The 25,737-nt window shown below is 43.2% G+C and overlaps 1 protein-coding gene across 4 annotated transcripts in view; it reads left to right on the forward strand.

The window, feature by feature from the left end:
• Positions 1-25,737, forward strand: part of RASGRF2 (Ras protein specific guanine nucleotide releasing factor 2) — a 117,079-nt gene that overhangs the window by 20,447 nt on the left and 70,895 nt on the right. For all 4 annotated transcript variants that reach the window (XM_032095774.1, XM_032095775.1, XM_032095776.1 and 1 more), the window contains exon 2: positions 16,930-17,036. In XM_032095774.1, the coding sequence (XP_031951665.1) occupies positions 16,930-17,036 (107 nt within the window). The remainder of the gene's footprint in view (positions 1-16,929; positions 17,037-25,737) is intronic.

The raw sequence follows: 25,737 nt of genomic DNA on the forward strand, positions 1-25,737 counted from the left end.
TTTATAACTCCTTTAGCTGAATGATGTTATCACTGCACTGCTGTGTACTTCAGAAGAATTGTGTGTAAGTTGCTCTTCAGTGTTTCACATTTAAATGGTAGTTATTTAGCTGGAGCAATGGCATAGATAAGCACTTGTGGAAATTTAAGGAATTACCTGATATAAATATTTACAAGAGATGGGTTTCCCTGGTAACTTGAAATATCTAAAAGGCAAACCTTAAAAAATGTAGAGAGCTGTGACACGTCTCTTAGTGTTAAGGTTTGTTCAACTTTTCAAGCTGCTGTTGTACTAGAAAACCATTATTTTTTAAATGACTGAGAAGTAAACTTGGTTAGTTGTACTGCAAGGAAAAATTAGGTTCGTATCTCTTAAGAAAAGAATAATCTCCTTGAAGCACTGGTAGTGCAAGTAAAGCATTTGCCTACTGTGTTTTGTGATAGCACATGCCTTCATTTAAAAATTATTAGAAAGAGAATAACTCCAGCATCTCAATCAAAGAGTAGCCACAGAAAGCAGCCACTAGAAGTTGTGTTTTCATGATTTTGTGGCCCGTTTTTGGGAACACTCTGCTCTTCCCCCATTCTCTGGATCATTTGAAGACTATCAAGTGGCTGTGGCCACAGAGAGGATGACAGGTGGCTAATTTGAGCCAGGATAGCAAGACTTGTAACCAGGTAGCTTGTGGCTACCTGTCACGCCCATGTGCTGTATTCTGTTTGTACACAAATTATTTTATGACACCGTTATCTATGTGGTTTTACTCAGAGTTCTTGAGAGAAAACTGTAAGCTTGTGTTCATAGAGCCAACAATGTTCTGTCGTAAAGAAAAGGTGTGGGAGGAGAAAAAGAAAACGATCCCATGGGTCTTGTCAACTGAGTTTAAAGTGGTTTTCATGCTTTTTGATTGCATTTGGAGTTCCTTTGAGGTGGAGGATCAGAAAGAAGCCCTCACACGTCGCAGTTACACTGGAGCTGTTTGCTTAGAGCACCTCGTTCCCAGGGTCACACAAGACTTGGGGCCACTGTGTCTGCACCCAGAGTTTGGGTTGAAGATTGCGCTTGATCGTTTTGTAGGTCTCTTCCAGCCCTGTTGGTTCTGTGGTTCTCTGTGCATCCCCCTGCCTCCTCCACAGCAGCCACAAACTGATGCATAACTAAAGGTTTAATCCCCAAAATCAGAGCAGCACCTTTACTTTGGGTCTGTTCTTTGTGGCTGGATCCCACAGAACCTCCCCACAAACTTCATGATGGGAATTTGTCTGCATGTGATGATAGTGATGGGAATGTCACTTTGCAGCTAGAACTTAGTTGAACAGTATTCTCCCTCTTCTCATTTTTCTCCCTTATTGTATCTGGCTGCATCAGTTGTGTTTTTACAGAAGGCAGGTAAATTCTTGTGCTTTCTACACCTTTCTTTTCTACATGGGAATACAAAACTGGGATGTTACAAGACAGTGTGTTTCCCTAGTTGTGTTCAAAATGTCAACTTTGAAACTTCTTTCTTTAGTTATCAAAAGCACTTTTGCATTGTTTTGTCTTTGGAAAAGATAATTTTAAGGGCTTGACAGAGATTGCTTTGTGAGTTTCTTTTTCCTCTCCAAGAAACCTGAACAAGGTTATCTTTCTGACACCATGTCAGGCAGTAGGATGGCAATCTCCATAATTACTACAACTCCTGCAGTAGTAGTAGTATCCCATTTTATGCAACTGATAGAACAAAGAGGTTTATTAATGTTTTACATTACAAAAGTTAGAGAGGAGGTGTCAGAAGTCTAAGAATGAAGGCAAGAAGGGGGGGAATCTAGGGAGTGTATCCTTCCTTGCTGCTCTTCACTTTTTTGTTAGAATTATTCTGCCTGGAAAAAGTACTTTAAAAAGACCTGAAAAAAAAGTCTTTGAATCCACGACATTTTTTTTCCATGTGTGGTTGAGTACTAGGTGTGACTTAGTAAATCAAAATATCTACTGCCTGAGTCTGGCTTTGAACTGGACTGCATTATGAGTCACTGGTCTGCGTGCTGTGGGGGCTCAGAGAACTCAGATGTGCTGCTTCTCACCTCCTCTTGCATGTCTTGGCTGCTTGGTGCTCCTGCCCGTCACAGAGCCTTACCTGGGGTGAGGACACCTGGTGAGGGCAGGAGCTGCATCAGAGTCACTCCGAGGCATATACGGGTCCTTGTTGGACAGGTTGATCCATCACAATTGGTTCAATAACACAAAGTGCTTTTTTTTTTTTTTTTCTTTGATTTTATGTTTCTAAGCAATTCTTGATATGAAGAAGTATTTAAATTTCCTTTAGGAAAGAAAGGTGTAGGGTTTTTAACCTGTTACCACACCCCGCCCCTCCCTTGCCCAACACTGGTGTAAATCAAAGCAGAAGATTTCAGTAGTATTTGCCTCTTGTTATAAATATTCCTCAAGAAAAGATGACTTATGGAATATTTTATCTCTTGCTGCAGAAAAAAATACGTTTTCAGCAAGAAAGTGATCGAGGCTTTTAACTGACCTGAAAGCTGTAGCTGAATTCCTACTGCATTTTTTACATTATGCCCTGTACGCCTGCTAATGCAGAAAATGATATTCTTTATGGTTTCCTTTTTTTGTTATCAGCAGCAAAACTGGATGGCTTTTCCATCCTTACACACTGCTGTGTGTTTCTCTGCCTTTGAAAAGGGTAATATTCATGTGGGCTACAAAGCTCTGAAAAATGAGAGGATTTTGAGAAGAGAAATTGAATTTCTGACATAGTCTTCCCACAGTACATTCCAGTGAGTTAAGAACAAAAAACAACAGAAACTGTTTGTATTTAGATGCAGTTCTGAGTGATAAAGTGCTTCTTAGACATTTTGATGGAAACTGATGGCTTAAAGATGGGGTGTTTTTCTGTATTTAAGGGGGGAAAAAAGATCAGTTTTGGTTAAAATTAAAAGAAAAAAGAGGCAATGTACTTTGCTTGACAGGAAGAGGGATTTCAGTTAAAACCAAGACTTTTATGTGCAAATGGAAAAAAGAAATGTGAAGCAAATTGAATTTCGAGGTTTGCCGTGTGAATACTTCTTTGATCATTCATGCTTTGCTATTACATGACATTAAAATATGTGAATCTTTAATATAGTTTATCAAAACTCCAGTAGAAGGGCAGAAATCACAACTCCTGAAACTTGGTATTGGCAGCACTAAAAGAGAGTGCAGTAACATCCCCCAAAATAATTGTGTTTGTATCTGAACTGAACCTGCTTTTGCCACTCTGCTTCATTTGCTGTTCTAGATTTTTCAGCAATTTGTTACAAAAAGCACTGTGAAACAAACACTGTGCAAAGCAGAGCTTGACTTAAAAGTTTCCTTGATTGATTGGCAAGTTCAAGACTTAATGAACTGCAACTATCAAACTCAACTGTCAAACTGGCAAGAAATAGTAAATTTGGCCTTTTTCCTGCCACAAAGGAGAGATGAGGATGCTGTTGTGCACTTCTCAAGCCAGGGCTTCACAGGATTTATTGTGGAAGAGCAACAACGGGAAGGCTTTCCTGCTCAAAGATTATGTCCCTCGGGAGCCCAAAATCTCTGTATTTATTCAGGTTAGCTTGAGAAGGCTCTTGCTGCTGGGAATGTGTATTGACATAGAAAGCAAAATTTGCGGTTGCATAAGAAGGAGGAACATAAAATATTCTCTTTGTGGAAAATGAACAGAAAATCCCATTGTTCTGCATACAATTTACTCTCTTCTGAGAGAGTGAAAGTGATGCCTGTGCTTCTCTGCCCCCACTTCCTCAACCCTCCTGTAACTCTGTCCTCTCCAGAGTGGTGCTGCCTGCTTAGGATTGCTCTTGGTTGCCACTGTCACCTGTTCCTTGCGGGGAGGTGACCTCTGACCAGTGTGGGCATGCTTTGAGAGTCTCTTGTCCGCTGTGTGTGCACAGCAGGGTCAGGCTCTGCTCTGCCCAGGACAGCCTGACAGGAGAGTGGCCCGTGAGGAGCACGATCACCAAGCCTGGGGACACCCAGGCCCCTTGGACAAAGAGCTCTGCTTTGCTCTGGTCAGCTTGGTAGTGGATTTGCACTGGATGTGGCTGACACATTGCAGAAAGGGATTCAGAAAATCTGTGAAAGCAAATGGCATTAAATAATACCAATCAAACAACATTATTTAAATGCATGTAATACAAAATGTGCCAGTGAGCTGCACTGTTGAGAGAGTCAAACAATGCTGCACTCACCTGGGCCTCAGTGACAGAGCACAGCATGACCTCAGAAGAACTGGGAATGATGAGTGCTGGGAGCTCAAATACTGTCACACAGGAGCTGTGGAACATCTGGAAACGTCTGTTATCAGAAAGGTGCTTCCAGAGATCAGGATTAATTAACAGTGCCAGAATATGCTTGTCTGATGGAAAGGAAGCTCATGCCTAACATCAATAGAGAGGTTCCTCAACTTTTCTATCATAAATCCTTCTGTAAATTGTGTGCAAAAAAAGAGCACCTCTTTGCTCAACACCCAGAATTGCCATAGCTCTGGGGGGAAAGAGCTGATGGAAGTGTCTCCTCAGTTACTGGGTGTTTGAATGTAGCTCAGCAATGGAGCTGGGAAGGGGCTGGAGCCCCAGGAGCGGCTGAGGGAGCTGGAAAGGGGCTCAGGCTGGAGCAAAGGAGGCTCAGGGGGGACCTTGTGGCTCTGCACAAGTCCCTGACAGGAGGGGGCAGCCGGGGGGGTCGGGCTCTGCTGCCAGGGAACAGGGACAGGAGGAGAGGGAACGGCCTCAGGCTGGGCCAGGGCAGGCTCAGGGTGGGTATTGGGGAAATTCCTTCACAGAAAGGGCTGTCCAGCCCTGGCACAGCTGCCCAGGGCAGGGGTGGAGTTCCCATCCCTGGAGGGGTTTCAGAGCATGTGGCACCTGGGGACATGGGGCAGTGGTGGCCTTGGCCGTGCTGGGCAAGGGTTGGACTCTGAGGGCTTTTCCGACCTAAACAGTTCCATCATTCTGTGACTGTGATTCTGTAACTCTGTCTGGTCTATTTGGTTTAAACCCCTTTGCCTCAACACTCAGGGGTTCAGTGAACGTATTTGGATGGGTGGGAGGTTCTGCCACTGTGCGTGAACAGTGTTCCAGCAAAAAGTGTGCAATGACTAAGAAAAGGATTATATTTTCTACCCTGAGTAAATTACTTCTTGTACAAACTTTGCTGTTTGATTAAGAGTGTTGGGATGACAAGTGTGGTTAAAACCAGAGCATTCACAACCACTTCATAGGGGAACAGAAATCCAGGCATTTTCTAAAAGATGTGCAATGTTTCTATCCTGTTATCAGAGTATATGAGTAATTGTTGAATTGCTTAAAAAGGAAACTTCAACATGTCCTTTGCTATATCATGACACTAATTTGGGTGAATATTAGGTATGTTGTCTCTGTGTTTAAAGTACTTCACACTGAAAAAACTTTAAACTGAATAAACTCCAAAATCTCTTGGATTTGGAGGAATTAATCTATTGAGTAACTAATCTGTTGAGTGTAGCACAGTTAACATGATTTGGGATATATTAGTAAAAATGTGAAAAGAAAACATGTGCTGTAGTTCCAGTTGGGTAAATTGTTGAAACCTAAATGTATGCTTAAGTGGGTCTTTGATAGTAAATATTATAAAATGTGGATTCTGTCTCTAATGCTATTGGTTTTACAGCCTGAAGATAATTTTATTTGATAAAAAGCCTGAACTCATTTCAGCAATCTCCAGCCAAATTTTGAAAATTTAATTTTCAGCTCACAATTAGTGTAGTGCAATTCAGTTCTTACCCTTTGTATAAAACGTTGGTGGCTGTGACCCTTGTCAGTGTGAGAATTTTTTTTATATTTGCAAGGTAGAGTTATTGGAGTATTTTCAGTCACTGTTACAGCATGTCCACCAGTTAAGGAAATTTCAGAGAATCCTTGTAGAAACCCAGGGTTTGAAAGTGGACAGTCAGAAGTCCTGGGGCTTGGGGAAGGCTTGTCATATGATGGAATCATTGTAATTGTTGCTTGGCTAAGGTGAGGTGCATTGGTTTCTGTTCGTTTGGGGTTTTTTGTTTTTGGTTTTGTTTTTTGGTTGGTTTTTCTGTTTGTTTGGTTTGGTTTTTTTGCGTGTGTCTGTTAGTTTTTGTTGTTTGTTTTTTTTTTTTAATTGCAAACTTGGAGAATTCAAAGGACAGTAGATTCAAGAATATGTGCAGGGATGTAATGGAAATTTCATCCAAATTTCTTGGTGGGTGAGACAGGACAGGACTCAGTCACTGGGTGTTTGATGTCCTGAGGTGAGGTCAATGCTTTATCCCCCTGTGCATCTGAGTGAACCCCATCTACCGGGGGTTTGGTACAGCAGTCCTGACCATGGCCTGGGGCTCTGGAATGTCCAAATGTGCTGAGAGAGGCAGTTACAGGTTCCCTTAATGGGAACTTTTCTACTCACCGTCCTTAAGGGCGGGGTTGGGAAATGTGATTTTAATGAAGAACCTGTTTCTCTGTGAGTTTAGGGTAGAGCAGCTCTGTGTTCAGCTCCGTGTTCCTGGAATGTCATTCCCTGCCCTCCTGAGCGTGGAGCAGGTGGGCAGAGCAGCCAGTGCTCCTTTGGTGGACTGTGAGTAAATGGAAGGTGGAGGTCAAGGCTTCTGGTGTTGCAATAACCTTCTCTTGTTATAAACCAGAGTCTGTCACTTTTCCTGCCAATTTTTTTACAAGGTTATAATGAGGCTCCCACCCCTCTGGGCTACTTAACCACAGATTGTGGCTGTCAGAGAGGATGGTGCCAAGAAAAGGATGTTTTTCCATGCCATAAAATCATTCAGGTTTCATAAAAATGTTGTATTTGGCTCTTTGCAGTGGTCTTTGACTTTCCATCAGAGCCCTGCCAGTCTCTGGTGCTGGTGTGTGACTGTACCAGTCTTGTCCCTCGTCTCACAGAAAACTGCAGTTGGTTGAAATTTCAAGTGTTTGGATTTTTTCTGAAAATGTTTATAGATAGAAATTATTATATATAACAGGGAATTAACAAGGTCTAAGATGTGCTGACTTCTTATTCTTGCCTCCCTATCGTGTATTGGCTCACTTCAGGGAGAGAAGCTCTGTTTATAGCAATCTTGAGTTGAACTCTTTTACAGCAGATCTATATTTGGGCATCTTTGCACATATCCTTGTGTCTAAAATGGGCACCATAATTCTTACCTTGTAGAGGAATTCGAAGATTAGTTACTGTCTGTAAAGTGCTTTGAAAATGTCAAATCCTGTGTTTGCATATTTTCAGAATATAATTAGAAGGCAGTCAATTAATCAGCTTCCCGTAAATTAATACTTCAAAATTACTTGCTCTATAGAAATTGTTTGTGTCAATGCTTTGAGGTAGATTTATCTTTTTCCCTTTTTATTTTTGGTACATATGAGATGGTGTTTGCTGAGGATCCCAGGCTTCACTCCCGCAGTGCACAGTGTTGGGATGCAATCGCCAAAAACCAGGCTCTTCATATAATTTCTTTATTTACCTGCCTGCTCATTCTTTAAAATGAAGCTGCATGTTTTCAGCAGCGAGGGTAATTTATTACCTAGGAGAATTTAACTTGGGCTCAGGAGGGTTTTTCATTACTTTCTAGGTTAGGATTGATGAAGGAGGGTCTGTGTCTCATCTTGATCCTGTATGTTTGATGCAGGAGCTCTCTAGAGAGATTTTTCTGGTCCACATTACATAAGTAATCAGAATAGAAGGTTATAAATGGTCCTTCTGGCCTTTAAAGTCTGATCTTTTAATTAAAATACAGGGATGTCTTCTGCAGGGCAAACCAAACGCTGAGGTTTATGTCAGAATTGGTGTGGAGGAGCTGTGAAGCACTGTTAGGTTTCAGACGAGAAGGCTGGAGAGCTCTGGCTGCTGTTTGGACAAGGAGGGGAAGGCTGTCAGTACATGGAGAAAGGCTAAGGTTGTGACAACTGTGAACAAATGAGACAGGGTAAAAAAAAAGAGCAAAACACAGAAAGTTTTCAGTCCTGAAAAATGTTTTAACGCTGCTGCTGATTCCACTACTCCCTTTGGTCTCTTTCTGTCTGTTTCCCCCATCTGTCCTTTCTGTGTCAGTTTGAACATCACATTTTTCTACTGATACAGCTGTGCTCCTACTGATACAGCTGTACTTCTACTAATTGTTGTACTTCTACTAATTTAGTTGTATCGTGCTTAGTTATGTGGTAGGGCTGTGGTCTTGGCTCACTTCAGCTGTGCCATGCTTGAGGAGGGACCAAACGTTGGACTGCCTTGACTGTTCATTCTGTCCAGTGTGGCCCAAATGGAGGCTTCTGAAATGGGGACAGGGACAAGGACTGAAGGGCTGTGCCCCCAGCCTGCCTGCTGGGTTAGGTCATCAGTAGGGAAAAATGGGATTTCTGTGCTCCTTCCCCATCATTTGCGCTGCAAACATTTCACTGCCATGGTCCCCACAGGTACCTGCCCACTTGTTGAGCTCTCCACATGAATGGCTGTGTCCTGAAAATGTCTCCAATTGCCACTAAAACCAGCACTTTCCAAGGAAGTAATTTTTCTTTTGCCAGCATAAGGAATACTGAAGACTGGGAGGGATCAGCGGCAACAAGTGGTAGCTAAAATTCAGGTGTTTTATTGTTAAGTGTGCACTGCAGCTTTGAGTGCTATGTCCTTTTTCCAGTGCTTGGGAAGATCAGAATCCTGGGAATGGGGCTGAGGGCGTGTCTGGTGAGCACAGGGGTAGCTGTGTACACCATCAGGTCCTTGGAGCAGTTCTGTCTGTCTCTGGGCTTGGGCAGGTTGGATTTGGCTGTGGTTTGTAGGAATTACTCTTCACTTTTCAGGAATTCAGTCTGTAGAAGTATCCTGAGGGCACAGCTACTGCATCAGTCACCTGGGGAAATGAGATGCAGAGATGTATCAGTGCTAGTCCCAGGAGCCCTGGTTCACGTGGGAGGAGAGGCTGAGGGTGTGCGGGGAGGCACACAGCAGTGCTGGCAGTGCTGTGAATGTTTACTAGTGACTGTGCTATCATTGCAAGGCAGCTCTCAGGTCCCTAGGAAGCAAGGGGCTTGTGGTTTCTGGCAGGAAATTCCCACTGGACTGTGTCAAATGCACTTTTAGATGAAGGTACCCGTGTTCAGTTTATTATTAGTGAATAATTTAGCTGCACTTACTTGTTGTATCCATTCCTGTAGGTTTGACTTGTCAAAATTTCCTTTTATGTGGCAGAATTTTTCCCTGTTGATAAACTGCTGCCGAAGTACAAATGGTCTGCATTGAAAATAGAGCAGATGGGGCCATATTAGCCTCATTCTCTCATCCATGAAAACAAATGCTATAACCATTGTAATTTGGTGTAATTTCGATGCAAGTCAACAGAGTTTCAGGAGAATAGAGGTCCTCAGTGACCTTTGTGTGTTCCTTGACTTCTGTTTTGCATGCAAGTTGGGTACGGTATTTTTCAATTGACAGAGTAAGAGTTTATAACACAGGGTGCATTTATGTGTAATCTCCCTAATCTGAAAACTGTTGATTGCATAATTAAATACAATTACCTCAGTTGTTCTTGGCCAGGCAATATTTGCAGGGTGGCTCAGGAAGGCAGTTCACTGTCAGATGTCAGAATACATTTTATGGAGCAGGTTGGCACTCGATTAATTCAATATTGGTTGAACAAAGGAGACATCAAGCCATCTCACCCCCCACCCAGTACAAGGTAGTTTGTATTTGTCCAGTGTAAAGCTAAACCCAGAGCAGATACTACAGCCCATCTCTGAATGTCCTCAGTGTGGGAGATCTAAATCAGTATCTTCTAACATGCTCTTGGCAGATAAAGGCCCTATTCTCATGTACCCCTAGAATTTTTTTCTCTGTAGTTGTGTTCAATATCAGATTTCTACCTATCAGGGATGATGAAGTAACACTAAAATGATAAAAAAACTCCTTAATCCCTAGGTGTCACCAGAAGGAAACACAGAACCTGGAATACTTCAGTGTCTCTCTACCAGGTTTGCAAAGTACTTCTTTATTTTTTTAGAGAATCAAAATCAAACCCAAAATCTGCAAGAAAAACCCCAGAAAATTTGTAAGAGCCAGCACTTCATGAAGGTACCAGTGCCTCTTGTTTATAATCAGGTGCAAAGCAATCTGAAGGCTTTAGAGGACTCACATGCCAACAAGGGAAGTTTTAATTAGCTCCTGTACGACTATGAGAAAGGCTTAATTTGGGTGGACCAAAGATCCAACTGCTCTAATTACCTGTCCCACATGGTGGCCATGAGGACATGCTGGGGAAGGCATCTATTTAATACTTATTTTACTTTCCCCTTCCCTCTCCTCTAAAAGGACTTTCCAGTCATTTTCAGCTTCAGGACTGTTTGCATTCAAAATACATGAATTCTGTGTGTTTGCTAGCCCAGAAATTCTGTACAGTGAGCTCTCTGCTCTCCCTGCACATCCCTGTCACTGCATTTACCACTTCCTTTGTCACAGAGCAACCCCAGACTATCACCAGTTCTGTGAAGAGCCGTTTTCTTCTGTTAGTTTTGAAGCTGTTTTCTCTGACCTTCGTTTAATAGATTTTTTTACTTTTTAATTGGAAAAGAAATAGACCTGTGTAGCCCTATTCATCCACTTCATACACCTCCCAGTTCTGCAGACTCCTGTTGAATCCCCAGAGTTGTTCCTTCCGTAGAATTACAGAACAGTTTGGTTGAAAGGGACCTTTTAAGGGTTTCCTGGTCGAATCCTCCCTGCAAAGATCTGTGGCATCTTCGCCTTGATCAGGTGGGTCAGAGCCCTGTCCAGCCTGACCTTGAATGTCTCCAGGGATGAGGCATGCACCTCCTCCTGGGCAGCCTGTGCCTCACCATCCTCATGTAAAATTCTCCTTCCTGATATCCAGTCTGAATTGGCTCCTTCGGTTTAAAACCATCACCCCTTGTCCTTTCTTTGTGCTGAAGAGTCCCAGACTGAGTTTTTGCTTATCCAGTTGGGACATACTCAAGCCTTTCCACACCACTTCTACCTTTTTCTGAACCTTTCCCAATTTATGTTGCCCTTTCTGTGTGAGAAGTCCAAAAGTACCCACAGTGTTCAGGATGTTTCATAGTGTAACAGCCTTGTTCACTTTGTTCTGTTTCTTTCCCAGTCATTCCAGTGCTCTGATTTGCTTCTTCTGGCATTGCTGAGCATTGGGATGGTGTTTTCATGGAACTTTTCCTAGGATCTTGTCCCTGAGTGGTGGTACCAAGCACAAAGCCCATCTTTCCACATGTGAAGCTTGGAATGTTTTTCCTCATGTGTCACTTTGCATTTGTGCACAGTTAATTACGTCTGCCATCTTGCTGTCCCGTAACTCAGGCCTGTTGAAGTTCTTAATAATAGATTCTCATCATTACTATCCTAAATAATTTACAAACTTTGCCATCCGTTGTAATGCCTGTCGCAGTCCTCAACAGAGTTCCCTGAGGAAGTCCTTTGATGACTTTTTTCCATTGTAAGAACTGACAGATGGTCCAATATTACAGCTCTCTTTCCTAGCTTTTGATCAGATTTTTTGTTTCCTTTTTATTTTTTTTTCATCTGTGGAGTGACGTTTTTTTTTTAAGTCCTAGATGCTTAAGCATTTCCCTAAATATCTCTCAGAATCATTTTGAAAACCTTTTTGTTGCAATCCAAACACTCGTTGACCCTTCTGAGAGCTCCCCTGGGTTTACAGGAGATGCCATCCTTGTACAAAAACCATCTGACTTTTCCTGAGTACATCGTATTAATTCTGATGTCCACTAATCCTGTTCTCATTATAGCTTCTACTAATTGGTGTGATACAAGCATGAAATGCGTTGGCTCAGTCGATCTCCCTGGAAACTTTAAAATGAATTCTCAGTCCTGTCATTATTCCATTCTCATGCTAATTTAACAACAGTGGGCTGCGGATTTCCTGCCAGTAGTGGTGGCACAGCAAGTCCCAAGATGGGGGAATCTTCCCTGGCAGAAGGGGAGCACTCCCTTCCCACCAGCATGCTGGTGACAGAACTATGGAATAACAGAACCGTTTGGGTGGGAAGGACCTTGAATCCCATCCAGTGCCAGCCCATGGGCAGGGACACCTCCCACTGTCCCAGGCTGCTCCAAGCCCCAGTGTCCAGCCTGGCCTTGGACACTGCCAGGGATCCAGGGGCAGCCCCAGCTGCTCTGGGCACCCTGTGCCAGGGCCTGCCCACCCTCCCAGGGAACAATTCCTGCCCAAGATCCCATCTAAACCTCCTCTCGTTGAAACCATTCCCCCCTATCCTGACACTTCACATTGTTGTGATTAGTCTCTGTGAGGGATTGCTGCCTTCTCCCCCAGACATTTCCCTCACCTCAATACCTTCATCCTTGTCCACTTGTTCCCTTCTAGAGATGCTGCCTTCCTCCCAACATTTTCCCTTCTTTTCCTTCCCTTTCCCCAGGATCTAAGAAATACAGAATACACATTTTGTTTTTGAGAAGCTGTGCAAAATACTATCAGTAAAACACATCTGAAAACTTCATGAATTAATGTGTCCTTGAATAGCATAAGCTGCTTTGATTTAGACTGCAGTTTGCTGCTTTTCCTTCTGGGATTACTGAGTTTTCATTTGCTGCAGTGATTGTTCTCTTTTGCTCAGTCATTTACTTGCATTTCAGGTTGCACACAGGCTCCCAGATTCTGAAACGAAAATGTCTTTAGAAGTCAAGAACAAGAAATATTTTTAGCTTGTCATGTTAGATTTTAATTAATCACCTCTGCTACCTTTTTCAGCATCAAAGGTTTACTACATGCTCTTGCTAACATCAGGTAGTGAATATAAGCCTTAAATACACAACAAATGATTTAGCTTCCTCCTGCCTCACATTGAACACAGGCTTTTGTTAAGGCTCTTAGTGTTTTGGTAGCAATCTTGGTACAGAGACAAATTTTTCACTGTTTTTCATCTCTGGTTTCCATTCTGATCAATATTGACCCCTGGAATTTTCTTTTTAACTTACTGTCATTGTCCTGGCTTGAATAGTTAAACCAAAACTGCAATAAATTGGTGAAAAATAGGAGATAGCACCTAGCAAGATCATGGCAAAACTAAGTTTTAAAATTATAATTTTACAGCATATTATTATAAATTAGTTTTATGTTTAGTAAGGAAAGCTTAGGGAAGAGCAGATCATGGGCAGGTTATCCGCTGCCACCACACACACCATTTGCAAGCCCGCAGTACAGCACAATTTGGTGTCACCCTGGTGTCCCTTGGAGCATAATTTACATGTTAACTGGCCCTGCTGATGGGAGGGTGGGATATCAAAAGCACTGTTGACACTTGCGTCATTATCCCAGTGTGAGCTTTGTCTCCTGGACAAAGCTGACCAAATTTACGAGGAGCTGAAGGCAGGAGCTCGCAGTGGAATTGCCAAGTGACGTTCCCTGGAGTAGCAGTTCCTCTGCCTGTGACAGGTACCAGCCCATCTGTGGGAGTCCTTGTTCCTCTGGGTCCCTCAGTCACGGGGCTGTTTGAGCCATCACCACTAATTGACCTCGGCGGTCCTAAAAGTAGTGTTTCTGTTACAGGGCATGTATCATTTGTGTTGATTTTTTCTGGTATGGGGTCTTTTGGGGTTGGTTTTTGGATTTTGGTTTCTGTGGGGTTGTTTTGTGTGTGTGGTTTTTGTTTGTTTGTTTGATTGATTTTTTTTTGTGATCAGAACAATGTTTTTTTTCCCCTCTGAAGGGGAAATGTTGGCAACTGTGGAGGTTTTGCTGCCTTGTTTTGAGCACTGCCATCCCTTGGGCAGTTTTATAAGGGCAGAGTTGTGTTGTGAGCTGCTGTGAGCTCTGGTGCAGGGCTTCTTCACCCAGAGCCTGAGTCCGGCTTCAGTCTCGTCTCTGCAGCAGCTCCTTGTCTCCTTCTGATTCCTCTTTTCACTGCAGGGAGAAACTATGGTTAGCCCCAAGTACGAGTCAGAGCAGTGACACACAACAGTGCTCTTGATACACTTGAATTCTTTCCTTGGCTGTCAGTCATGCATTCATACCTGGGCAAGGTACCTGAAGCCTTCCCTCCTCTTTTTTCTCAAGCTTTACCTTGAAGAACTCTGCCAAAGGTGTTTTTATTCAAATAAATCCTTGCCATTTCACTTGTGTGCACCAGAATACTGAAAAGACACCTTGAAATGAAATTACTGAATTTGTTTTATGTCAAAATACAGATTGTTCGTATTACCTCCTGTGAGTCCAGGGATTTTCAGAGTAAGGATAAACAACAAAATTGTCCGGCTGAACTTGAAACACAAATGCCTTCCTGCTATCCAACAGACATGATGATGAAGGTGATAAGGGTAGTTGATGTAAATATGTGCTACAGTGCTTAAATATTTACTGTTTTCCCTTCAGGAAGCTGATAGTGTGTATGCAGAAGGGTGGTTTTTACCTGTACTGTGCTGCAGTGATGTAGGAGCTGAACTGTTTAGCATTGAATGGCAGTGTTAAAATTATATTGTCTCTGTGTAATTATATATACAGGCCCACTCACATACAGCATTTACTGGAGAATGTAATAGTGCATCACAGATACCATCTTATTTTCTTGTAGTAAATTAGTTTTTTTAAGTAAGCAACATTTATTTTGAAAAGAGAATTCAAAGATTACTTCGAGATTCTTTTTAGAGACATGTTATGATATTTTTCTTGCACTTTTCTTGCTTTAGAGTTGACTATTTCTGGATAAATGAAGTGAGAGTTGATACTGATGCTTGAGTGCAACATGCCTGTTTGAGGGGGTGACAGATGTAGGTGATTTCAAAACAAATGTCTTCTATAATTTAGCTTTATTTGCCATTGGGTCCAGACCTACTGTGGTTGCCTCCTAAGTTAGTTTAAATGTGTGCATTTTCTGGGTCTAACTGTGTGTTTCTAGCGTGCCTGTCACCATGGTAACTGCACACCTCTGAGTTTAAATTCTGCGACATGAGATCACTGGAAGTCTTGCTCTAAAGAGGTCTGAGTTGCTGCACTTCAAAAGTAGGGAGGACTGTGATATTGTCTCTCCCTTTAACTTGAATCCCCACACAATGGGATTAAATCCAGTGCTTGTCTGCACTTGTGTCTTTATTCTAATTTTATATGTAACAGCTTTATGAAACACAAATAACTTGTTACATAATATGCAGTGCTGAACAGTGTGATTTATCTTTAAATATGCTTTTTAAAATAGACTATTCCACTCTATAAACAGAGCACATTTGTGTGTAATCTTGCTACACTTTTCACTGTGCTGTAGGTTATTTTCAACTGCACTGTATTGTTCTAAAAGTTTTTATCTTTCACTGCTGTGGAGAATCCTATGGACCTGAGTAAATGTTTTTTTCTATTCACAGCATTCAGGTTTAAATGATATGCTCTGTTGATGCCCCTCAGGTTATAAGATTGTTCTTCTACTCATATATTAACCTTCCTTTGGGCTCTGGAGCTGTTTTATTTCTGAAACTTAACAGATCTGAGCCTGAACTTCCTTCAGTTAAAGCCTGTTAAATGTGAATGCTGCTTCTGATTTGGCCTCATTTCTGTTGTGTTTGTCTGCAATCCTGCAGTTCTGGTGGTCTTCTGCATGAGAAGTGTTTTGTATATGTGTAATGATGTTTAGCACAAGTGAATAATTTCTCCTTATGGAATTCCTTTTTTGTACTCATGTTACCCAAAAGGAGGTCAAATGTATGAGTGCTCAAGTTTGTCTGTTAGATCCCAGATGGGAATTTCTGTTCCCTGTGCACAGGTGTGGAGGTGAAGAGGGGTAGGGTAGTTCTGGGCAATGAAGAGACCGGAGTGATCCAGAGAAGTTCAGGTAGAATTACTCCTGGATGACCTCAGACCCAAACCCAGATGTTTTTATGTTTGGCCAGGCCCCTCACTGGTCCTGCTGCCTGTGAAACGTCTGGATTTCTACAGGGTGCATTTAAGGCAACTGTGGAAATTAAAGGTGTGTGTTTAGGTAGAATATTTTCTGACCTGTTTTCATCTGAGGTGGAAGAATTCTGTTTGCTCCCTGGCTGTAAGTTAGTACACAAACTATTCAAAATAGGGTTGTAAATAACCGTCCCTGTGAAATGGGAGCTAACGTAGATAACTGGTGGCTGTCCCCTCCCCACTAGATAATACTGAGAGTAGCAAATAATTCTGAGAGTAGCAAAAACTTCCCTGAAAGTTCTGTGGAACACACCTGGGCAATGCCCTTCATGCAAGAAATGCCAATGAGAATATGACAGTTTTTGTGTGAATAGCATTTTCTTGTGAAAAAAAAAGGTTGCTGCCATACAGTTATGGCTGAGGCTTCTTGAGAGAGGGGCAAAAATGTTTTGGGAGTGTGACGAATGAGAAGAGTCCCTGTTCTTTGGGGAAGGTGGGGAATAAGCTGGAGCCAGTGCTCAGTCTGCATTCTCTGGAGGAGGAGGTGGTGGTTCCAGGCTTGGTGCCCCATGCTGGCTTGTGAGGACAGTTTTAGGTGAAAAAATGCAAGAGAGAAGATCTACAGACACCCCACTGTATTTCTGTTATTGTACTTGGCTGTAGGAGCTCTTTAGGGAATTATATTTTGTAGTCTTGTTTGTGGAAGTTTAAGAACAATAACTTAACAGTAAGTACATGAAAGCTATTACCTTGATTCACAGGGGAATATTTTCAGGGTATTTTCAACTCCAATCCATGTTTCAAGACTAAAACTTAAAACACATCTTCCTTGGGCTGACAGCACTTTGGGCTGAGTATAGAAAGTCTTTTAGTGTTTTTTTTTTTCTGGGTGGGATGTTTTTTCTGTTTTGTATTATTTGTTTGGTTGGTTTTTTGTTTGTTTTTTAATTTTATATATCTTTTTCATTTAGGAGTTTCTGAACCTTATTTTTCTTTGTTCTGATTTGCAGCATTACTTTACTGTTCTCTTTGGCCATGAGGGGCAGAAGCCGCTGGAGCTGCGTTGTGAGGATGAGGTTGATGGAGATGAGTGGGTAGAAGCTATTCACCAAGCGAGGTATGGAACTCGATTTGTGACCCTCTGATCTGTTTTGTTACAGATAAATGGATAATACATCAAAACCCACCTTCCAAACAGAAATGTTAACATGTATTAGTTGTGTGTTGTTTGCAATTCATGAGTATGTTATGGGAAAAAAACCACCTTTAACATTCAGTGCTTATTTCCCTGTCTTTTGTCTTTCTTAAGCAATTATGCTGCAGTTGAAATTACTTCAGGAAGAACATGATTTTTATTAGAAACAAGCTCTAGGATTAATCCTCTGTTAGAGACAAGTGTGTCATAGGAATGAGGAAATTAATGATATGACAGATGAATAAATTAGTTTTTCCTTAAAAACTCTTACAGAGAAGTAAATGTAAGAAAGAGGAGGTCAAACCATTAAGATGATAAAGTGTGACAAATAAAATTTTGACTTTGAAACTGAAGTTCTGAATCACCTGAACCCCAGTTTTGTGAAAAGAGATGTGGTAGGACCTTCAGCCACGCAGCAGTCTTTGCCTGAGGGGAGGTCTGTGTGGTGAGTGGTCACGGTTTAGGTGTAATCTAATGAAAATTGTCTCCCTGAAGGCTCATGGAATGGTGTGCGGAGGCAAAGCCGCTGCTGAAATGCACTTTCTGCAGCCTCCTCCCATCCACACTCACCTCAGCTAATCTGCAGTGCCATGGTAACGCACAAGGAGCCAGGCAGCTCCCAAATTGCTTAGGACATGAGCCATGTAAACACAAGTGATTCTGCTTTAGAACTAAAATTGAACACGAGCAGCTAGTAGTTTTTAATTTCAAGCTTGTGAAATGAGGCCCTGGGACTGCAGGTTTTGTGCTGCCTGGACATCCAGCCTTGGGATCTGCATCCTCTTCTTGGTGCTGGTATGTCCTGAGCCGGGCCCTGTCCTCTCCCAGGAGAGCCCCTTCTGGGTGGGCAGTTGTGAAGCACTTTTTGCCTGGTACCCTCTGGGTGAACACATTATTCCATGCCTTGGGGGTCCCTGGGGCTCGGAGCTCAGCCTGTGCCCCATGTGTGACAGCCACAGCTCTGTGCTGCGGCGGGGCAGCAGAGCAGGGACAGCCTCCTTGTCAGTGGCCTGGGACAGCTTCTTCTGTGGAGTACGACCAACAGGGAGTGAAGGAAGGAGTCGGGCTTCTGCCTTGTGGTAATGGCATTCAGGGACAGCAGCATCCTGGGGTTCCCTCTTTGCAGCATGAGTTCAGTTTTGCCACAACCTTTCCCTGGCAGGAGGGGGCAGCCGGGGGGGTCGGGCTCTGCTGGCAGGGAACAGGGACAGGAGGAGAGGGAACGGCCTCAGGCTGGGCCAGGGCAGGCTCAGGGTGCACAGCAGCAGGAATTTCCCCATGGAAAGGGTGCTCAGGCCTTGGCAGGGGCTGCCCAGGGAGGTTTGGAGTGCCCATCCCTGGAGGTGTCCAAGGAAGGGCTGGAGGTGGCACTCAGTGCTCTGGGCTGGGGACAAGGTGGGCATCGGGCACAGCTGGGACTCGATGGGCTGGGAGGGATTTTCCAACCTCAAGGATTGTGGGATTCTGGTCCACTGTCTGGTGTAAAAGGCATGTAAGCAAGAAGAGGTTCGTAACACAAGTTAAACCACTTCTCCTGTTAGTTCATTCTGTAAATGTGTCACACATGAATTTTCAGGGTAGAAACTGACACAAAATCAAGCCAGTGATAGACAATACACAGCTGAAAATAGTGAGAACTTGCAAAGAAGTTGGTTGTGACATTCAGGGTCGGGGTGGTTGACTTTTACCTCCACCAGGAAGTTGTCACTGCGGCCTTTAGAGGACAGCTGGGTCTCTGAGGTAACTGAGACCAGGTTTTTTTATCTCCATCCCTTTTGCTATTCGACTGTTTCCCCTTTATTTGGGCCTACCTCCTGGTGATGTTGAAGTGTGGACAGCTTTGTGAGGGACGGTCTCATAGTCCTATGTCATTTGGGGGATTTTCTATTCACCTTCTCTGTACACGTATCTAAATTTCTTGGGGAAGTTTTCCAGGGATATGGACATGGCTTTCTTGTGTTTTCTTGAACAGAATTCCAACAAATGACCAAAAAAAAAAATCTAAAATTTAGTTGGTAAGCATGGAGTTCTCTTCCCTTTTGTGGTTACCTTCTTGTTCTAATGGTTTTCTACTTCACTGGAAGCTGCTTTTGTTTGTTTTACATTGTGTTGAGCAGAACAACTTGGAGTTTCTAATTTGTTACTAAACCACTGAGTCTTTTGCTGAAGATATGTAAAAAGAAGCTAAAATAGTAGTATTAGACTATTGTGTAAGATTTTTCTTGCCAACTTAATTAAACAAAATAGCAGAGATTTTCTTTAGGGATTGAATTTTGCCTGCATCATGATCTAGACCTTCTCCCTTGAGCTTATCTGTATTTTTGACAAATGGGAGAAATTTTGGCAACTTCTTCAGTGTCACTGTTCATTTGAGTCTAACTTAAGACATCTCTGACCCTTCTCTCAGGTTTTTGTTATGCATTGCTGAATGACATTTTATCTAGCGCTTTAAACATACTGTTTTGTAGTATCTCAGGTGTCTTATTTACAAATTTCAGGAGACACTGAGAAGATTTCTACTACTCTTAAACTGAAAACAGACCTGGGAACATCTTGTTCTGTGTGAATATACTGGCATTTGAGAAAGGCAATTATTGAATTGCTTTCCAGAGGGTTTTATCCTCACGAGGAGCTGTGGTAATCCATGTGTTAGCTGAGGCAATGCAATCGAGCTAGCTGAGGTTTTATGTTTTCTTAGACTGGCATATAGAAAATCTAATTAATCTGATTTTGGACTGCTTTTCATGATTTTTTTTTTCCTTTTTGGCCAAGTACATGTTTGTAGCTGTCAAAATTTCTTCCATGTTTATTTACTTTATAAGTTGTAAGCAAAGTATTGAAAAAAGGATGCTCCAATCTTAGTGCATCCCATGGCCCACTCTGGGTAAATAAGTAATTTATTTGGATGCCAGTACATAAATAAAGGATTTTTTCTGCTGTGACATTGTCCTTTGTTTCTGTCCATAGTGCCCTCTCCTCATCTGGGGGATTATTTGGCTTTTGAGCTGGAACTGGGATGTTTAATCCAGTATATTTTAATGGGACCTCATTATCAGTTCCACATCTGTACTTACTCTTCTTCTCCTTCCATTTTACTTGAATTTTCAGTATTTTGGTTTCTCAGTAATATCCAGGGTGGCAGAGTGTGGTGTGCTTCTTCTGAGCTACATTTTTGAGCAGGAGGATTTATTCCTGGCAAATCCTAATTCTTCTGTCAGTGACTGCATCTGGAAGTCCTGTTTTTGGCTTTGTTCCAGAACTTGTTCTCTTTTGAAAAAATCTGTTTCACCCTCAATACACTGAGGTATATTTATCACCTTCTCTTACAAATTCTTCTGTATTTCAAGGGTTTTACTTGCCTTTTGCTCAAAAACTTTTATGCTTTTTTTTTTCTTTCATATGGATGCAGTATTAATAAAATTTACTGGACTTCTCTACTTTAACTTAATCCAAAGTCTTAAATTTACCAGGTGTGGGAATGAAAACCCTTCTTTCATGCAGGCACAAGTATGAACTTATTTGGGAAACTGATTTGAAAAGGAATTATACTTTCTTTATTTATTGCCAGCTTAGTTTTAATCCATCTCATTCCTCCAGGTCTGTTCACTGCACAGGTGATGTGGGAGAGCAGCAGGGAGGAAAATGGGAATGCTTCTTTTATCTGGGTCACTGTTTAAGGTGTACGAGGAACTACTGCCCTCTAACTGGCAATTTAAAATTAAAAACAAACAAGCAAAAAGGCTTTCTCTCAGATTTGTAGCCACACCTTGCTGTGTATTTTACACAGTATTTTGCAAGGGGTTGTAAGCTCGGTGTGGCAGCTCAGAGCTGCCTTGTACTAATGCCTTGCTCGGTGAAGCTTTATTAGCTGAGGCCTGGTGCTTTAATAACCATGATTTTGTGTTTTCTGGTGGGCTGGCAGTGAGGCAGAGAGGTACATTCAGTACATGCACACAGGATGGGCCCCCCAGGAAATAACTGAGCTGTGCAGCTGCCCAGGAGCTGCTCCTGGACCCTCCATCCGCAGCTGCTGCAGCTGCCCGTGCTGCTCTCGGCTTTAGCTGGGCACACACAGGTCTGCAAAGTCATTTCTCAGCCAGCTGCCCAACCTCGTGGTGTTCCCAGAAGCTGGGTTGTGTCTCTGGTGCCCTCCAGCAGCCAAGTCGGGGTCTCTGTTGATCCAGCCTGGCCTTGGTGCATCCCCAGCGCTTGGCTCGCCTGGCTTGGCCGTGGCTGGTGGTCACACACCCAGGCCAGGCCCACACCTCCCACCTCTCCAGTTTGGTGCTGGCACTGCAGGGACCTGTGGCTTCTTGGTCCCAGCTGCAGAAAGTGGCACTGAGAGCTCCATGGATGCACAAGGAAAGGAGTGAGAAGTGGGGTTTGATGGGAAGGCAGGATGGGTAGTGGTGGTGATGTGTGGATCACGGCCAGACAAGTGTATTGATCAGTCTGGTTACATGTGATCTTTTATCCCCTTGTATCCCCTTACCTCTGTGTTTCCAAAAGCTACTCCTCAAACCTCTTCCATGCCCTGTTTCCCTGCCTTTGGTTCCTGCACTTCATTAACAAGCCTTGTACAATCCCCAAATGCTCTTGCCTGTATCTCATAAATACTTTCACACCCCTGTGGTTGGTGGCTCTTCTCAGCCTGAGAGGAGATGTGGAGAGCCTTTCCATGGACTCTGGGCAGACCTCATGGCTGCCTTTTGTGAGCTTTTAAAGGGGGCTTATGAAAAAGAGGGAGAATGATGTTTTTACATGGACAGATAGCAAGAGGATGAGAGGCAATGGTATTAAACTAAAAGAGGGAGTTAAAATTTATACTAGGAAGGAATTGTTCCCTGTGAGGGTGGGCAGGCCCTGGCACAGGGTGCCCAGAGCAGCTGTGGCTGCCCCTGGATCCCTGGCAGTACCCAAGGCCAGGCTGGACATTGGGGCTGGGAGCAGCCTGGGACAGTGGGAGGTGTCCCTGCCCATGGCAGGGGTGGCACTGGGTGATCTTTAATGTCCCTTCAACCCAATCCATGAAGTGATTCTGTGATTCATGGCTGGTTATGCTTTGAGTTCTGTCTCAGTTTTGCACAATGGTGTGAGGTGTCATTCTCCTCCAGTTTGTTTGCGGATAAATTCCTATGGTCGGATTTTCCTGGCTGAAGTGCCAGGACCATGGGAACAACCAGTTTTGGTGTGAGCTGTGAGCTGATGGGTGACACACTGGCTGATGAGAGGTGCTTTCAGCACCATCTCCATCCTACATGAGAGGGTAGTGTTCCCTCCCCGCACACCCATGCTCCTGTCATGGTTTAGCATAGTTTGAGTTTTTAGTTCAAGAGGGCTCCATCAGCCACGGAAGTGATTCTTTGCAAAGAGGTGCTTACAGCTTCCTCTAGACCCAACAGAACCAATCACCTGGCTGCTTTGAATATTGGCAGCTCTCTTTAAAGCCACTTAAGAAGCTTGGCACGCCTCTGTGATCCACAGTTAGGGGAGAACAAACCCTGGGAAGGCTCTCCTGCCTCTGGCTTTCGGGCAGCTGACGGGGGGCTGCAGGCGGCCCAGCGGGGCCGGGCCGGGCCCTGCTCGGCGGGGCTGGGCTGAGACCTCAGCTGCTTCTGCTCTGGACCCCGGCAGGAGCTGGGTGACCGACATCGAGAGGCGAATTCCAGCTGAATTCCAGCTGCTGGCCGGGTGAGATTAACCCTTTTAGTGCTGTAAGGTTCTCCAGAACACATGAAGCCTGCAGACATCAATCTTCTCCCAGGTCAGAGGAAAGGGAAAGGTGAAGGCAAGTGAAGAAAACACCATAAAGACACCAAAGTCAGTGAAGAAGGAAGAGTGGAAACCCTGAGTGAGGAGAAAGAGGAGATGCTTCAAGCTTAGAAGCTGAAATTCTGTTGTAAAGCCATGGTGATGGACTATGAGACATCAGAGTACCTGTTGTAATTCCATGAAGCATGGGGGGGGGGGGGTAGAGCTTTCAAATTGCAATCGTGAGCAAAAGTACCTGTGCTGAAATGAGCAAATGTTGAAGTAGCTGTGATTTGATGAGAATCTTGAACAGAGAGAAATGAAAGTGATGAGGACCCTTGCTCCCAGGGAAGAAGACCTCTGTTCTAGAGGTGAAGATGCTCCCAGAGATAGGTGAAGAGAACCTTTCCTTCTGAACAGCTCATCCTTAAAATGGTACCCCAGTAGCTCAAGATTGGACCCTCGAAAGCAGTTGTGGGGAAAGCTGTAAGACGAGGGAAGGGACTTTCACATGTGAGCAGAAAACCAACCCAGGCAGCTGTCTTGCTGTGACACTGAAGCCATGAGAGAACTGTTTCTTGTGGAGATGTCTCCCTAGCATGAGCAAGAGAGACTCCTCTCCCTAAGTGAACTGAAAAAGATTATTATAGAGGTGGTAAATCGACTGAAAATCTCAAGGGTTGTCTTTTTACATTGTCAGTGGGAGAAGGGAGAAAGGTGGGGGGAGGAAAGTGTTCTGAAGGTTTAGTCTGACTTTTTTTCCTTTCTTTTAGGTCTGTTAATAAACTTCTTTGTATTCTTTTAAGTTTTGTGCCTGCTTTGCTTTTCTCCTAATTCTTATCTCACAGAAGGAAAATAAGTAAGTAATGGATATTTTGAACCAAACCACTACACTTAATTGGTGTTTCTGCCCCGTTTACAAACTGAACCTGCTACAGCTGCTGAGTGAGCCATTCCCCACAGACATGGTTTGGGTGCTTTGGTTGTTGGGTCCACCCTTCCAAAGGCTTTCATGCCGGTTGGTATTTCCCCCTCTCAGTTAAAAGGATCGTGTAGTAAAACCCGTTTGGGGTGTGGAGTTCTTATGGTGCCCTGTGGTTCTGGCAGCCATTGGATCCCTCGGAACCCTGGATCACGCAGGAGGTCATTAAAGGCAGTGGTTTCTGTGCACTGGTGTTCTCCCGAGGCACCTTGCTTAGAGTCGCAGGGAAGGATTGGTTACATTCTACTGCAGCTTTTCCTGTTCCCATCCCTGCTGTGGCTGTGACTGTGCCATCAGGCTTTAAAACCTGTCTGGAGGCTGTTCCTCCTCTATTAAGAAGTTCTACAGCTGCTCAAGGTGGGTGTGGAGACAGATGCAGGCAATTTCTTCTGCCTTCCAGATAGCCAGAGCCTGGTTTTCGTAATGAGTGAATTAGGTTGTGCCTTCTCCTTTTCAAGAAGGTGATTTGATGTGGCCAGACCCAGTGCCTGGTTCTTCCAGCAGCCTGAGCAGCTTTAGTGCAATTAGCATGGAGTACTCCAATGAACCATAACTCTGCTCTCAGTTCAGGACAAAACTCAAATAATTGGCTGGTAGCACTAGCAGAACTTCTATCCTGGCTTGTTGCCAGAGCAAGGAGGCTTTAATAATAAGGCTATGGTTAAACTTTCTCCAGTTTTCCTACATTTTCTGAGCATGTCAGCCTAAATGGTGCAACAGTTTTTCTCAGGACTTGATTAATCATTTCCTCCTCTCTCCATGTGGTAGGTGGTGATCCATCAGAGCTGCTTGAAATACCTGGTCTGAGCCCTGTCTCTACAGATGGTGGTAGTAGATGGGTTCAGCCTCAGCTTTCAGGATGTTCTATCTATACTACACATTACAGAATTGCTTCTCTCAATAAAGTATTAACACAAATTCATGTAAGCTGTGGCTTGTAGCAGTTGTTTCTTTGTGTTAAACGAGACCCCGGACCGAGAACCAGATCGAGGCTGGCTGCTTACATGTTGTTTTATGTATTTTGGTACAATTTTCTTTGACAAGGATTTTTTATACATGTGTGTTTGTGTCAGTATGGAACTCCTGTCCTCTTGTAAGGCTCCTGGGATTACTCTGGATATGCAGGTTAACACATTTGGACATTGTGATCTCCACTCAGGCATGCAGAGAGATGGATGGAAAGGGCTGTTGGAAGTACGTGAAGTTTATGCCAAAAGCCTCTGTTTTTTCCTTTCCCAGCAGTAGTTTTGAGAAGAAAAATGGATTTCGCCTATTCTAAGTTAGTGTAGGTGTACACAGACTTTTAAAATCAACTCTTCTTCATACTGCTAATTATGGGAGTGAAGGAGATGTTTGGTTTCAGGCTGAGCCTGACATTTTAGACAGCGAAAGCCACCCTGGTGAATTGCTCTAAGGACATCTCAAAAGAACAAAGCTTCAGTCCTCCAGAGCAAAGTTTCTTGCTCCCCAGTAAAACAAAGCTGTGGAAGTCCAGCTTAATGCCTTTAAAGGAACTGAAAAATATATATTAAGTTTCTTCCCTTAAAGGAGGAAACAAAGAAGTGAAAGAAAAGCACTGTAGGTAACAATATCTTGGGTCCCGTGTCAGCAGTTCATCCTTTGTGAGACTGTGTCCTGCTGTTTTCCTACTATTTTCTTCAGTTTGAATAAAACCAAGGTGAAACCCGTCAAATTCTGTATTGGAAACAATCAGTAGCAAAACTTTAAGAACATTTTGAAAAGGATAAATAGAAAAAGAGGGCATTTCACCTGTTTGGATTTGGTTTTAGGTAGGAAAGACTATTTATATTAACTTGAAATCAAATAAAGATTTTTGTTACATGTGTTACAAATATTTTTATCTTCATAAAATTGTATAGCAATTAGTCC

Source organism: Corvus moneduloides, chromosome Z, assembly GCF_009650955.1.
Source record: "Corvus moneduloides isolate bCorMon1 chromosome Z, bCorMon1.pri, whole genome shotgun sequence".
In the NCBI taxonomy this organism is placed as follows: domain Eukaryota; kingdom Metazoa; phylum Chordata; class Aves; order Passeriformes; family Corvidae; genus Corvus; species Corvus moneduloides.